General features: G+C 49.4%; 1 protein-coding gene across 1 annotated transcript in view; it reads right to left on the reverse strand.

The window, feature by feature from the left end:
• itga11b (integrin, alpha 11b) overlaps positions 1-13,581 on the reverse strand; it is a 267,605-nt gene that overhangs the window by 25,953 nt on the left and 228,071 nt on the right. The window contains exons 24-25 of the mRNA XM_034175778.1: positions 13,290-13,392; positions 9,864-9,977 (exon numbers count right to left, since the gene is read on the reverse strand). Coding sequence (XP_034031669.1) covers positions 9,864-9,977; positions 13,290-13,392 — 217 coding nt within the window. The remainder of the gene's footprint in view (positions 1-9,863; positions 9,978-13,289; positions 13,393-13,581) is intronic.

Consider the following 13,581-nt stretch of genomic DNA (forward strand, 5'->3'; position numbering starts at 1 on the left):
TCACGCGTCACGCGCTCTCTGTGTTTGTCACGCGTCTCTCTGTGTTTGTCACGCGACTCTCTGTGTTTGTCACACGACTCTCTGTGTTTGCCACGCGACTCTCTGTGTTTGTCACGCGACTCTCTGTGTTTGTCACGCGACTCTCTGTGTTTGTCACGCGACTCTCTGTGTTTGTCACGCGACTCTCTGTGTTTGTCACTCGACTCTCTGTGTTTGTCACACGACTCTCTGTGTTTGCCACGCGACTGTGTTTGTCACGCGACTCTGTTTGTCAGGCGACTCTGTGTTTGTTTATCACATCACTCTGTGTTTGTCACACGACTCTCTGTCACACGACTCTGTGTTTGTCACACGACTCTCTGTTTGTCATGTAACTCTGTGTTTGTCATGTGACTGTGTTTGTCATGTGACTGTGTTTGTCATGTGACTGTGTTTGTCACGCAACTCTGTCACACGACTCTGTCACATGACTGTTTGTCACACGACTCTTTGTTTGTCACGACTCTCTGTCATGTAACTCTGTGTTTGTCATGTGACTCTGTGTTTGCCATGTAACTCTGTGTTTGCCACGTAACTCTGTGTTTGCCACGTGACTCTGTGTTTGTTATGTAACTCTGTGTTTGTCATGTTACTCTGTCTTGTGACACATTTTAACATAAATAATAAGGGATGGATATTGATATGATTTTATTTAGTTTGTCACACGACTGTGTTTTTCACACGACTCTCTGTGTTTGCCACACGACTCTGTGTTTGTAACACGACTCTCTGTGTTTGTCATGTTACTCTGTCTTGTGACTCTCTGTGTTTGTCATGTGACTCTGTGTTTGTCATGTGACTCTGTCTTGTGACTCTGTCTTTGTCATGTGACTCTGTTTGCCACGCGACTCTGTGTTTGTCATGTTACTCTGTCTTGTGACTCTGTGTTTGTTATTTGACTCTGAGTTTGCCACGCGACTCTGTTTGTCATGTTACTCTGTCTTGTGACTCTGTGTTTGTCATGTTACTCTGTCTTGTGACTCTCTGTGTTTGTCATGTGACTCTGTTTGCCACGTGACTCTGTGTTTGTCATGTGACTGTGTTTGTCATGTGACTCTGTTTGTCATGTTACTCTGTCTTGTGACTCTCTGTGTTTGTCATGTGACTCTGTGTTTGTCATGTTACTCTGTCTTGTGACTCTCTGTGTTTGTCATGTGACTCTGTGTTTGTCATGTTACTCTGTCTTGTGACTCTCTGTGTTTGTCATGTGACTCTGTTTGCCACGTAACTCTGTTTGTCATGTGACTGTGTTTGTCACGTTACTCTGTCTTGTGACTCTCTGTGTTTGTCATGTGACTCTGTTTGCCACGTAACTCTGTTTGTCATGTGACTGTGTTTGTCATGTGACTCTGTGTTTGCCACGTAACTCTGTGTTTGCCACGTAACTCTGTTTGTCATGTGACTCTGTCATGTGACTGTGTTTGTCATGTGACTCTGTCATGTGACTCTGTGTTTGTCATGTGACTGTCATGTGACTGTGTTTGTCATGTGACTCTGTCATGTGACTCTGTGTTTGTCATGTGACTGTATTTGCCACGCGACTCTGTGTTTGCCATGTAACTCTGTGTTTGTCATGTTACTCTGTCTTGTGACACATTTTAACATAAATAATAAGGGATGGATATTGATACGATTTTATTTAGTTTGTCACACGACTCTGTGTTTGTCACGCAACTCTGTGTTTGTCACGCAACTCTGTGTTTGTCACGCAACTCTGTGTTTGTCACGCAACTCTGTGTTTGTCACACGACTCTCTGTGTTTGTCACGCGACTGTGTTTGTCACGCGACTCTCTGTGTTTGTCACACGACTCTGTCACGCGACTCTCTGTGTTTGTCACACGACTCTGTGTTTGTCACACGACTCTGTCACACGACTCTCTGTGTTTGTCACACGACTCTCTGTTTGCCACGTAACTCTGTTTGTCATGTGACTCTGTTTGTCATGTAACTCTGTGTTTGTCATGTAACTCTGTGTTTGTCATGTGACTCTGTGTTTGTCATGTGACTGTGTTTGTCAAGTAACTCTGTGTTTGCCACGTAACTCTGTTTGTCATGTGACTCTGTGTTTGCCACGTAATGTTGTGAAAGTGTAGGAACACGGACCCACAACAGGGGGCGCAAATGAACGGACAATGGAGAAGGTAAATAACAAGGTTTTACTGTTGTGAAACGTGCACAACTAATACAACAATTGACAATTTGGGGTTAAGCCGAATTCCACTGGTGTCGTGTGGGCAGGCTCGAAGGTAGGAGACGTCCGTCCAAGTCGAACCGGAACCACCCAGATTTCCTCTGCCACCGAACCCTGGAAGTACTGGAACCGCCAAGTCCCGAATTCCCAGGTGGCCACTGCCTCCGCTCGTCGGATCCGGTACTGCTGGCAAGAGAACAAAACACACAGGTGTGGATGCGGCTGCACCCAGTAACACAGAGAGGGGAGAAGCCGTCTCCACCTCACGTCACAATACTGCAGGAAGGTGAGTACTTATCTGAAGCAACGGCTTTGAGTAGACAGCTGTCCTGCAATGCTCAATAAGAAAGGCAATAATACAGCAGAGAATCGTTACCTCTATCTTAAGGCGATATCTCGGCACTGAGGTGGAGACGCCGTCCTGGTGATATACCTCCGTGCTGAGTGGAGTCAGCTGTGTCCAGTAATGGGTGACAGCTGTCACCCTGGCTGCTCTCGTAAGGCGGCAGTGCCCTCTGGTGCCTGGAGCCCGCACTCCAGGCAGGGCGCCCTCTGGTGGTGGTGGGCCAGCAGTACCTCCTCTTCAGCGGCCCACACAACAGGACCCCCCCCTCAACGGGCGCCTCCTGGCGCACGACCGGGCTTGTCCGGATGGCGACGGTAGAAGTCGGCCAGGAGGGCCGGGTCCAGGATGAAGCCCTTCTTCACCCAGGAGCGTTCTTCGGGGCCGTACCCCTCCCAGTCCACCAGGTACTGAAAACCCCGGCCCATTCGACGGACGTCGAGGAGCCGGCGCACGGTCCAAGCCGGTTCCCCGTCGATGATCCGGGCAGGAGGTGGTGCCGGACCCGGGGTGCAGAGGGGTGAGGTGTGATGGGGTTTTATCCGGGAGACATGAAACACTGGATGAATCCGCAGCGAGGCCGGAAGCCGGAGCCTCACTGCGGCGGGATTGATGACTTTGAGAATTTTGAAGGGACCGATGTATCGTTCTTGGAGTTTCGGGGAGTCCACTTGAAGGGGAATGTCCTTGGTGGACAACCACACGTCCTGCCCAGGACGATACTTGGGGGCCGGGGCCCGCCGCCGGTCTGCATGTTTCTTCGCCCTCGTCCGGGCCTTCAATAAAGCAGAGCGGGCGGCACGCCACACCCGACGGCACTTCCGTAGGTGGGCCTGGACCGAGGGCACACCGACCTCTCCCTCAACCACCGGAAACAAGGGGGGCTGATACCCCAAGCACACCTCAAACGGGGAGAGGCCGGTGGCTGATGACACTTGACTGTTGTGGGCGTACTCGATCCAGGCCAGGTGGGTACTCCAGGCCGTCGGGTGCGCGGCTGTCACACAGCGTAGTGTCTGCTCCAGTTCTTGGTTGGCCCGCTCTGCTTGCCCGTTGGTCTGGGGGTGATACCCGGACGAGAGGCTGACCGTGGCCCCCAGTTCCCGGCAGAAGCTCCTCCAAACGTGTGAGGTAAACTGGGGACCGCGATCGGAGACGATGTCTGATGGTATCCCACGGACGACGTGGTGGACCAGGAGGTCCGCTGTCTCCTGGGCCGTTGGTAGCTTCGGGAGGGCCACGAAGTGGGCCGCCTTGGAGAAACGGTCCACTATCGTGAAGACGACGGTGTTTCCCTGGGACGGCGGGAGACCCGTGACAAAGTCCAGGCCGATGTGGGACCAGGGGCGATGAGGCACGGGCAGCGGCTGTAGCAGCCCTGAGGTCTTTCGGTGGTCGGCCTTGCCCCTGGCGCAGGTGGTACAGGCCTGGACGTAGTCCCGGACGTCGGCCTCCAGGGACGCCCACCAGAAGCGCTGCCGGACGACTGCCACGGTGACAGGAGAGCTTAGACCCGTGACAGAAGTCCAGCACTGCCGCTCTGGCTTCCGGTGGGACGTAGAGTCTGTTCTTTGGTCCGATGCCGGGGTCCGGGTCACGGGTCAGGGCCTCCCGGACGGTCTTCTCCACGTCCCAGGTGAGGGCGGCCACGATAGCGGACTCCGGGATGATGGGATCCGGGGGATCCGACGGTTCCGTTTTGACTTCGTCTTCGTGTACCCGGGACAATGCATCCGATCTTTGATTCTTGGTCCCGGGACGGTAGGTAATCCGGAAGTCAAAACGGCCAAAGAACAGTGACCAGCGGGCTTGCCTGGGGTTCAGCCGCTTGGCGGTCCTGATGTACTCCAGGTTCCGATGGTCAGTGAAAACCGTGAACGGCACGGCTGTTCCTTCCAACAGATGTCTCCACTCTTCGAGGGCCTCTTTCACCGCAAGGAGTTCTCGATTGCCGACGTCATAGTTCCGTTCGGCCGGGGTCAACCTGCGGGAAAAATAGGCACACGGGTGAAGGACCTTATCGGTCTTCCCGCTCTGGGAGAGCACCGCTCCTATCCCTGAGTCCGAGGCGTCCACTTCAACCACTAACTGGCGGCTAGGGTCGGGCTGCACCAGAACTGGTGCAGACGAGAAGCGCCGTTTCAACTCCTTGAACGCGACTTCGCACCGATCCGACCAGGTGAAGGGGACTTTTGGTGAGGTCAGGGCTGTCAGGGGGCTAACAACCTGACTGTAGCCCTTAATGAACCTCCTGTAGAAATTAGCAAAGCCGAGGAACTGTTGCAGCTTCCTACGGCTTGTGGGTTGGGGCCAATCTCTCACCGCCGCAACCTTGGCCGGATCAGGGGCGACGGAGTTAGAGGAGATGATGAACCCCAAGAAGGACAAAGAGGTGCGGTGGAACTCACACTTCTCGCCCTTCACAAACAGACGGTTCTCCAACAACCGCTGTAGGACCTGACGGACATGCTGGACATGAGACTCAGGATCCGGGGAAAAGATGAGTATATCGTCTAGGTACACGAAGACGAACCGGTGCAGGAAGTCCCGCAAGACATCGTTTACCAATGCTTGGAAAGTCGCGGGAGCATTAGTGAGACCGAACGGCATGACCAGGTACTCAAAATGACCTAACGGGGTGTTAAATGCCGTCTTCCATTCGTCTCCCTTCCGGATCCGAACCAAATGATACGCATTCCTAAGATCAAGCTTGGTGAAGATTCTGGCTCCATGCAAGGGGGTGAACACAGAATCCAACAAGGGCAACGGGTATCGGTTGCGAACCGTGATTTCGTTCAACCCCCTGTAATCAATGCATGGACGAAGCCCGCCATCTTTTTTACCCACAAAAAAGAAACCAGCACCCATCGGGGAGGTGGAATTTCGGATCAACCCGGCAGCTAATGAGTCCCGGATGTAGGTCTCCATTGATTCGCGTTCCGGCCGTGAGAGGTTGTACAGTCTACTGGACGGGAACTCACTGCCTGGAACCAAATCAATGGCACAATCATACGGGCGGTGGGGAGGAAGCGTGAGAGCCAGATCCTTGCTGAACACGTCTGCAAGGTCATGGTACTCCGCCGGCACCGCCTTCAGATTGGGCGGGACTCGGACCTCCTCCTTAGCGTGGGAGCCGGGAGGAACCGAGGAACCTAGACACTCCCGATGGCAGGTCTCGCTCCACTGCACCACTACCCCGGACGGCCAATCGATCCGGGGATTGTGCTTTAGCATCCAGGGAAAACCCAAAACCACACGGGAGGTGGCTTGAGTCACAAAGAACTCGATCACCTCCCGGTGGTTACCTGACACCACCAGAGTTACTGGTGGTGTCTTATGCGTGATCGGTGGGAGTAGGGAGCCATCTAGTGCCCGAACCTGTACAGGCGAGGTAAGAGCCACCAGAGGGAGCCCTATCTCCCTGGCCCATCTACTGTCTAGCAGATTCCCCTCAGAGCCCGTGTCCACCAGTGCTGGGGCCTTCAGGGTTGAATCCTCATACAGGATCGTGACTGGGAGTCGTGTGGCAATGTGGGTGTGTCCCACGTGAATGTTTCGGCCCACCCCTGGCCCAGTCTCTAGGGGCGGGCGTTGGAGTTTAACCGCTCGGGGCAGTCGCTTGCAAGATGCTCACTCGAGCCACAAACAAAACAAGCTCCGTAGGCCCGCCTCCTTTGTGCTCTAGGTGCCCTAAATGTTGCCCTGCTCGTGTCCATAGCTTCGTCAGCAGGGGGAGCCGTAGGCGCACAGAGCGCAGGAACAGAGGAGCGTGGGGAGGGCGGAGCCTGGGCGGAACCGGAAGGGAGAGGGACGACGCGTGCCTGGCCACGCCCTTCGCCTCGTTCCCGACGGCGTTCTTCTAGCCGGTTGTCGAGTCATATGACTAGATCGATGAGCCCATCTAAGTCCCGCGGTTCGTCCTTCGCCACCAGGTGCTCTTTTAGGACCAGTGACAGTCCGTTTACAAAGGCGGTGCGGAGGGCAGTGCTATTCCAGCCGGATCTTGCCGCCGCGATGCGGAAGGCGACTGCATAGGCAGCTGCGCTCCGACGCCCCTGTCTCATTGACAGTAGCACGGTTGAAGCGGTCTCTCCTCTATTGGGGTGATCGAACACCGTTCTGAGCTCCCGCACAAACCCATCGTATATATGAAGGAGCCGTGAGTTCTGCTCCCAGAGCGCTGTAGCCCAAGCGCGTGCCTCCCCACGAAGCAGGTTTATTACATAAGCTACTTTGCTAGCGTCAGTCGCGTACATCACGGGACGCTGTGCGAAGACGAGCGAACACTGCATCAAAAAATCCGCGCATGTCTCCACACAGCCTCCGTACGGTTCTGGAGGGCTTATGTATGCTTCTGGGGACGGAGGGAGGGGCCGTTGAACGACCAGTGGAACGTCACTATCACGCGCAGGATCCACGGGAGGGAGAGCCGCAGCGGCGCCCGGAGGGCGCGCTTCCACTTGTGCGGCGAGAGCCTCCACCCTGCGGTTTAGGAGAACATTCTGCTCGGTCATTAAATCCATCCGAGTGGTGAAAGCGGTGAGGATCCGCTGCAACTCACCGATTACCCCTCCCGAAGACGCCGACGCGCCCTGTTCTTCCATTGGCCGTTCAACAGCCGGTTGACGCCCCTCGGGATCCATGACGCTGGCCGAGATATCCTGTTGTGAAAGTGTAGGAACACGGACCCACAACAGGGGGCGCAAATGAACGGACAATGGAGAAGGTAAATAACAAGGTTTTACTGTTGTGAAACGAGCACAACTAATACAACAATTGACAATTTGGGGTTAAGCCGAATTCCACTGGTGTCGTGTGGGCAGGCTCGAAGGTAGGAGACGTCCGTCCAAGTCGAACCGGAACCACCCAGATTTCCTCTGCCACCGAACCCTGGAAGTACTGGAACCGCCAAGTCCCGAATTCCCAGGTGGCCACTGCCTCCGCTCGTCGGATCTGGTACTGCTGGCAAGAGAACAAAACACACAGGTGTGGATGCGGCTGCACCCAGTAACACAGAGAGGGGAGAAGCCGTCTCCACCTCACGTCACAATACTGCAGGAAGGTGAGTACTTATCTGAAGCAACGGCTTTGAGTAGACAGCTGTCCTGCAATGCTCAATAAGAAAGGCAATAATACAGCAGAGAATCGTTACCTCTATCTTAAGGCGATATCTCGGCACTGAGGTGGAGACGCCGTCCTGGTGATATACCTCTGTGCTGAGTGGAGTCAGCTGTGTCCAGTAATGGGTGACAGCTGTCACCCTGGCTGCTCTCGTAAGGCGGCAGTGCCCTCTGGTGCCTGGAGCCCGCACTCCAGGCAGGGCGCCCTCTGGTGGTGGTGGGCCAGCAGTACCTCCTCTTCAGCGGCCCACACAACATGTAACTCTGTTTGCCATGTAACTCTGTTTGCCACGTAACTCTGTTTGCCACGTAACTCTGTTTGTCATGTGACTCTGTGTTTGTCATGTGACTCTGTGTTTGTCATGTGACTCTGTGTTTGTCATGTGACTCTGTGTTTGCCACGTAACTCTGTTTGTCATGTGACTGTTTGTCATGTGACTCTGTGTTTGCCACGTAACTCTGTTTGTCATGTGACTCTGTGTTTGTCATGTGACTCTGTGTTTGTCATGTGACTCTGTGTTTGTCATGTGACTCTGTGTTTGCCACGTAACTCTGTTTGTCATGTGACTGTTTGTCATGTGACTCTGTGTTTGCCACGTAACTCTGTTTGTCATGTGACTCTGTGTTTGTCATGTGACTGTTTGTCATGTGACTCTGTGTTTGTCATGTGACTGTTTGTCATGTGACTGTGTTTGTCAAGTAACTCTGTTTGCCACATAACTGTTTGTCATGTGACTGTGTTTGTCATGTAACTCTGTGTTTGTCCTGTTTTTTTTAGAACTTTCTATTCATCTATTTTTTTATCTTTTGTCATATTTTAAACATCCTTTCTTAAACATTTAAACATCTCTGTGTCGTTTAAACATTTTTAGCACAAGTAACACATTTTAACATAAATAAGGGATGGATATTGATACGATTTTATCAATATCGATGCCGTTATAGATTCTTATCAATCCGATTCCTTATCAATTCCCTTATTGATTCCATTTTCGATACCTCCTTTGATTTTTCTGTGTACTAAAAGTAGGCTTTACAGGTTTTCTTTGTCAACAACATTTTACTGAGTCTTAAAGTAAATAAATATGAAATTGGTCACTGGATCCTTGATCTCTGGACATAAATAGAAATAAACAAAATCTGTAGTTTTTGTCAAAAGCATTTCCTTTCAGACAGTATCAGCACAAATCTAACTCCATACCTCTGAACTGAGCTCTTAAGTCTTATGGCTGTGTGGCAAGTCAATATCAATATAATTCATAAAGAACGAAGGACATCTCATTTTGGGAGGAAAAACACCTTTTATTCGATTGCAGTTTGTTGTCTGTGTTCCACCGTTTTGAAAGAGGTGTCATTTGAGTTAAATGGTGATTCACTTTGAAGTTATTAATTCCGACCAGACTCTAACTTGACTCGGCAGAGAGCCGCGCAGCGTTTGCAGCTGTGCCAACGGAGCGGAGGATCATTCTCATTTCTAGAGTCCCAGTTAGTGACTTTAATCTGCACAAAAGTGACTCACGAGTGACATTTTTAAATGGCTTTGAGAGGGGTTAAGAAGTAGAATTGTCGCTTCTGAAAAGCAATGCAGCAATGAACCAATGACGCAGTGGATCGGAGCACTGCTTTGTTGTTTCAAGCTTCAAAGTGGAGCTGTTGCAGAAGTGATTGATTACAGACCCGCTGCAGGGTCTGTAATCAACATAGAGAAATGATCATTTTCCCGACAAACACCCTCAACGACTATTGATGGCGGTGGATTGAATCATTTCTTAATGATTCTCGAAAAGAACCGTTTCATGGTACCCAACTCCCGCGCCCCCCTGAAGAACTCTGGCACTCCCCGGGGGGGAGCCGTGCCTCACAGTTTGAAAGCCACTGATTTAAACTATTACGTACTAACCTTTTCAATATTTTGCAGTATCTTTGTGTAATACATCTGTATGTGTGTGTGTGTGTGTGTGTGTTGCTCAATATCTTACTTTGTGATTAAAAAAAATTTACAGACAAAACCAAAAGAACCACAAAGACAAAAAAAAAAACAGCTAAAAGCTGCTGTTGAATGTGTCAGCGATCAGAGTCGATCAGTCACTTAAAAAACATTTTTGTTTCCTATTAGCACTCAGAGACGGTACATCATCAAGTCTTATATTTGAGACCTTTGGCTCTCACCTGCTCCACGCTGTAGTCTGTGATGTTCAGGAGCTGGTTGCCCCGACTGGTTTCAGCCCAAATATTAACCCTGAACATAACGTCCTGGACAGAGTAGAGGCCCAAGTTCTGGATCTGCACAGAGAAATATTAGTGTTAGACAGTCTGCTCTTATAGATCTTTTATGAACACGGGAGGTTGTCGGAGGAATTATGAGGATGCTGAATTTGTTAAAACTGCCTGAATGACTGAATCTGACGAACCTTCAGAAGTCATTCACTCACAAACTATTGCCTGAGATCAAAGACTCACTAAAATCAAAGTTCTTTTTTACCTTTAGTTTGTGAAGGTCCTCCATAACCTCCCTGTTAGCAGATTTCAAAGTCTCTCGTTTTCTTTTCGAGGCCCCTTCACACATAACATGTTGGGCGAAAGACGCAGAAACCGGAACAAAATCCGTGAACAAAAAACGATTTGGGTTACCGCAAAACATTCCACCTGCTGTCGGGAGGGACGCACGGTCAGACAGGCGTGCACGATACAGCGGCGACAGTAATTACAATATGGGGAAATCCTGCAGATACACGCGCCTCGCGGAGGCGTCCCGTGAGGTGTTTTTCTGCATGACACGATATTCACCAGTGTTGCTGTGAGCTGATGCGGCGGTCAGCTGAAGCGATATGTGTTCTTTTTTATCTCCATGTGAGGACAGCAAGCTGACGTCCGTGCCTCACAGTGAAGTTATGCGAGGTCATATTCTACAAGCCACTACAGGTGTTCTCCGGCTGTGACTTGCGAGCACAGATATCTGAACAGCTGCCTGTTGCAGGGACACGCCCACCTTTGTCTGCAGACCTCACCAGCTCACAGAAAAAAGGTTCACTCTCTGTTCCTCTATTCTGTGATTTTTGTTTCATGTATGTGTTATTATTTTTTCTCCTGCATCTGTCTGATGTCTGTGTTGCGCTGGACAGTGACTGATCTCTGGGACCCTCTGTCACAGCTGACAGTGTTGGATTTATGGTGTGTGTGCATGTGTGTGGGGGGGGAGGGGACGACACAATCCACAAGCCATGTGTGTTTGGGGGGATGATGACAATGACACACTCTACAAGTCATTTGTGTGTAGGGATGGGTATTGATAAGATTTTATCGATATCGATACCATTATCGATTCCGCTTTCGATCCAATTCCTTATCAATTTCCTTATCGATACCTCTCATGAATTTTCTGTGTACTAAAAGTAGGCTTTACAGGTTTTCTGTTGTTTGTCAACAACAGTTATTCTATGTCAAGTCTTAAAGTAAATAAATATGAAATTGGTCACTGGATCCTTAAACTTTGGACATAATAAACTCTACATGGTGGATCCTTGATCTCTGGACATAAATAGAAATAAACAAAATCTGTAGTTTTTGTCAAAAGCATTTCCTTTCAGACATTATTGGCATTAATGTCTTTCCATACACCTGAGCTGAGCTCTTGCAGCTGGCTGTGCTGCATGTCAGGATGTAATTTATAAAAAATGGGAGGAAAAAAACATTTTAGTCGATTGTAGTTTCTTGTCTGTATTACAGCATTTGGAAAGAGGTGTCATCTTATTTAAAGCAGCGATTCATTTTGAAGTTATTAATTCCGACCGGACTCTGTCTCGGCAGAGAGCCACGCAACGTTTGGAGCCGTGCCAACGGAACGGAGGACGATTCTTGTTTCTTTGCCTGCAACAAGACAAGAGTCCCAGTTAGTGACTTTAATCCACACAAAAGTGACTCACGATTGACATATTTTAATGGCTTTGAGAGGGGTTAAGAAGCGGACTTTCCGCTTCTGAAGAGCAGCGAATCAAACATCCAATGAGCCAGTGGCTCGAAGCATTGCTTCATTGGTTCACGCTTCATAGTGGAGTCGCGCTGCAGAAATGGTTGATTACAGAGCTGCTGCAGGGTCTGTAATCAATGTAGACAAATGATAATTTTCCCAACAAACACCCTCAAAAACACTGACTGCTCTGAAGGACCAGTAAGAGAAGCTTAAGCAAAAAGGCTATCGATGTCGGTGGATCGAATCATTTCTTAACGACACTCGAAAAGAACCAGTTCTCGATACCCAACCCTATTTGTGTGTGTGTGTGTGTGTGTGGGGGGGGGGGGGTTGGCACAGTCACACCCATGTGTTGCTTGGTTATGCCACACTTGCGTTGCACTTAGGCAATTTTCATGGTGTTGGATGTTCGTGTGTGACAGCTGGAATTTGGCTGACACCTGCCAAGAGAGGAGTCGAATGGGCACTCGCTGTCTTTCGGCCACTGGTGTGCGCGGATGGTTGTGGTGACAGGTGTACGAGGCAGCTCTGATTTTTCGTGCCCCAGTCGACTTCAATCATGTTATGTGTGAAGGGGGTATAATATTCACCGTAGAAAGAATCAGTTTCACATAAATGCCACTGTTATATATCAAGATTTATTTTCTTCTTAAACTACAGGTAACATAGGTGCCAATCTGACTCCAGAAAGGGGAAAGAGGGTGCAGGGTTATTCATAAGCACCAACTCCACGAGGTAATTTCATTGATGACCTCATCCCACCTGCTGTTAATCAGTGAAATCACCTGGTGGAGTTGTTGCTTACAGAGAAACCTGCACCCCAGTGGTGGTAGGTGAAAAAAAAACTCTTGGTGGGTCTGGTGTGCCAATAGATTTCCCTGCCTGGTCCAGTACAGGCATTCAAATGAACAGTCAGAAAATTACTACAATTCCACAATCATCATTTCATGTCCTTCTCAAAATCAGCAGTTTCACAGATAAAGTGAACCGTTTACAGCTATATTAGGCCTCATTTATACTGAGGAAAGGAACAGTATCAAATACGACACAACACTCAAGTTCTTGAGCAAGAAACATTTCACCATTTGACACCAATTACACACATATTAAATTTGGCGATGGTGATTGGCCAAATATTTATTATTTTCCTTAGCAACATACATAATTGGTCATTTCGCTGCACTTCAAGGGGCAGATGAGTGAGCGCCCAAGAAGAAAAATGATACGTTCTGTGCTTCTGTTGGTGGAAATGCACTGATGAATGAGAGTCAGTTGGTGGAAATGTTGTTTTAATAATTCAGATTACATGGAGCCACATACTATTAAGTAAAACTGACATTGATAATACCTTATATATATATATATATATATATATATATATATATATATATATATATAATCATTTTTCATCTCCACATGTGGGAGGGCGGTGCCCCAGCACCCCCTATGGGCCAGTCACCACTGCTGCACCCTCTTTGCCCTTTCTGGAGTCAGGTTGACACCTCTGGGGTAGTATGCCACCCACCTCAACCACCGCTAGGATTTATGGTGTGTGGAAAATAACTATCCTCAGTCAGTGTTTAGACAGTTGTATTTCATTTGGACAAAGTGATTCTGTAACTCACATAATATGTGAGGTTGAAGATTGGTGACCTGTTGCCTGATTGATCCCACGATGAAGAGGAGGAGGAGTTAGCTCTGATCTCAAAACGAGGAGGGTTTGGGTCTCTGCCAGGAGAAGAAGACAGAAGGAGCATGATAAACCTCTCAGTGATATTAACATTAAGCACAACACTGAAACACAATGAAGTGTCATTCTAAGAATGCAGAACACAAGCCGGTACCTAACCCTCTGGAGTTGTTCAACGTGGATACGCGTCAGTCACATGACCAAATTATGCGGTCTTTCCATCAAAT

The sequence above is a fragment of the Thalassophryne amazonica genome, chromosome 8 (genome assembly GCF_902500255.1).
Source record: "Thalassophryne amazonica chromosome 8, fThaAma1.1, whole genome shotgun sequence".
Classification (NCBI taxonomy): domain Eukaryota; kingdom Metazoa; phylum Chordata; class Actinopteri; order Batrachoidiformes; family Batrachoididae; genus Thalassophryne; species Thalassophryne amazonica.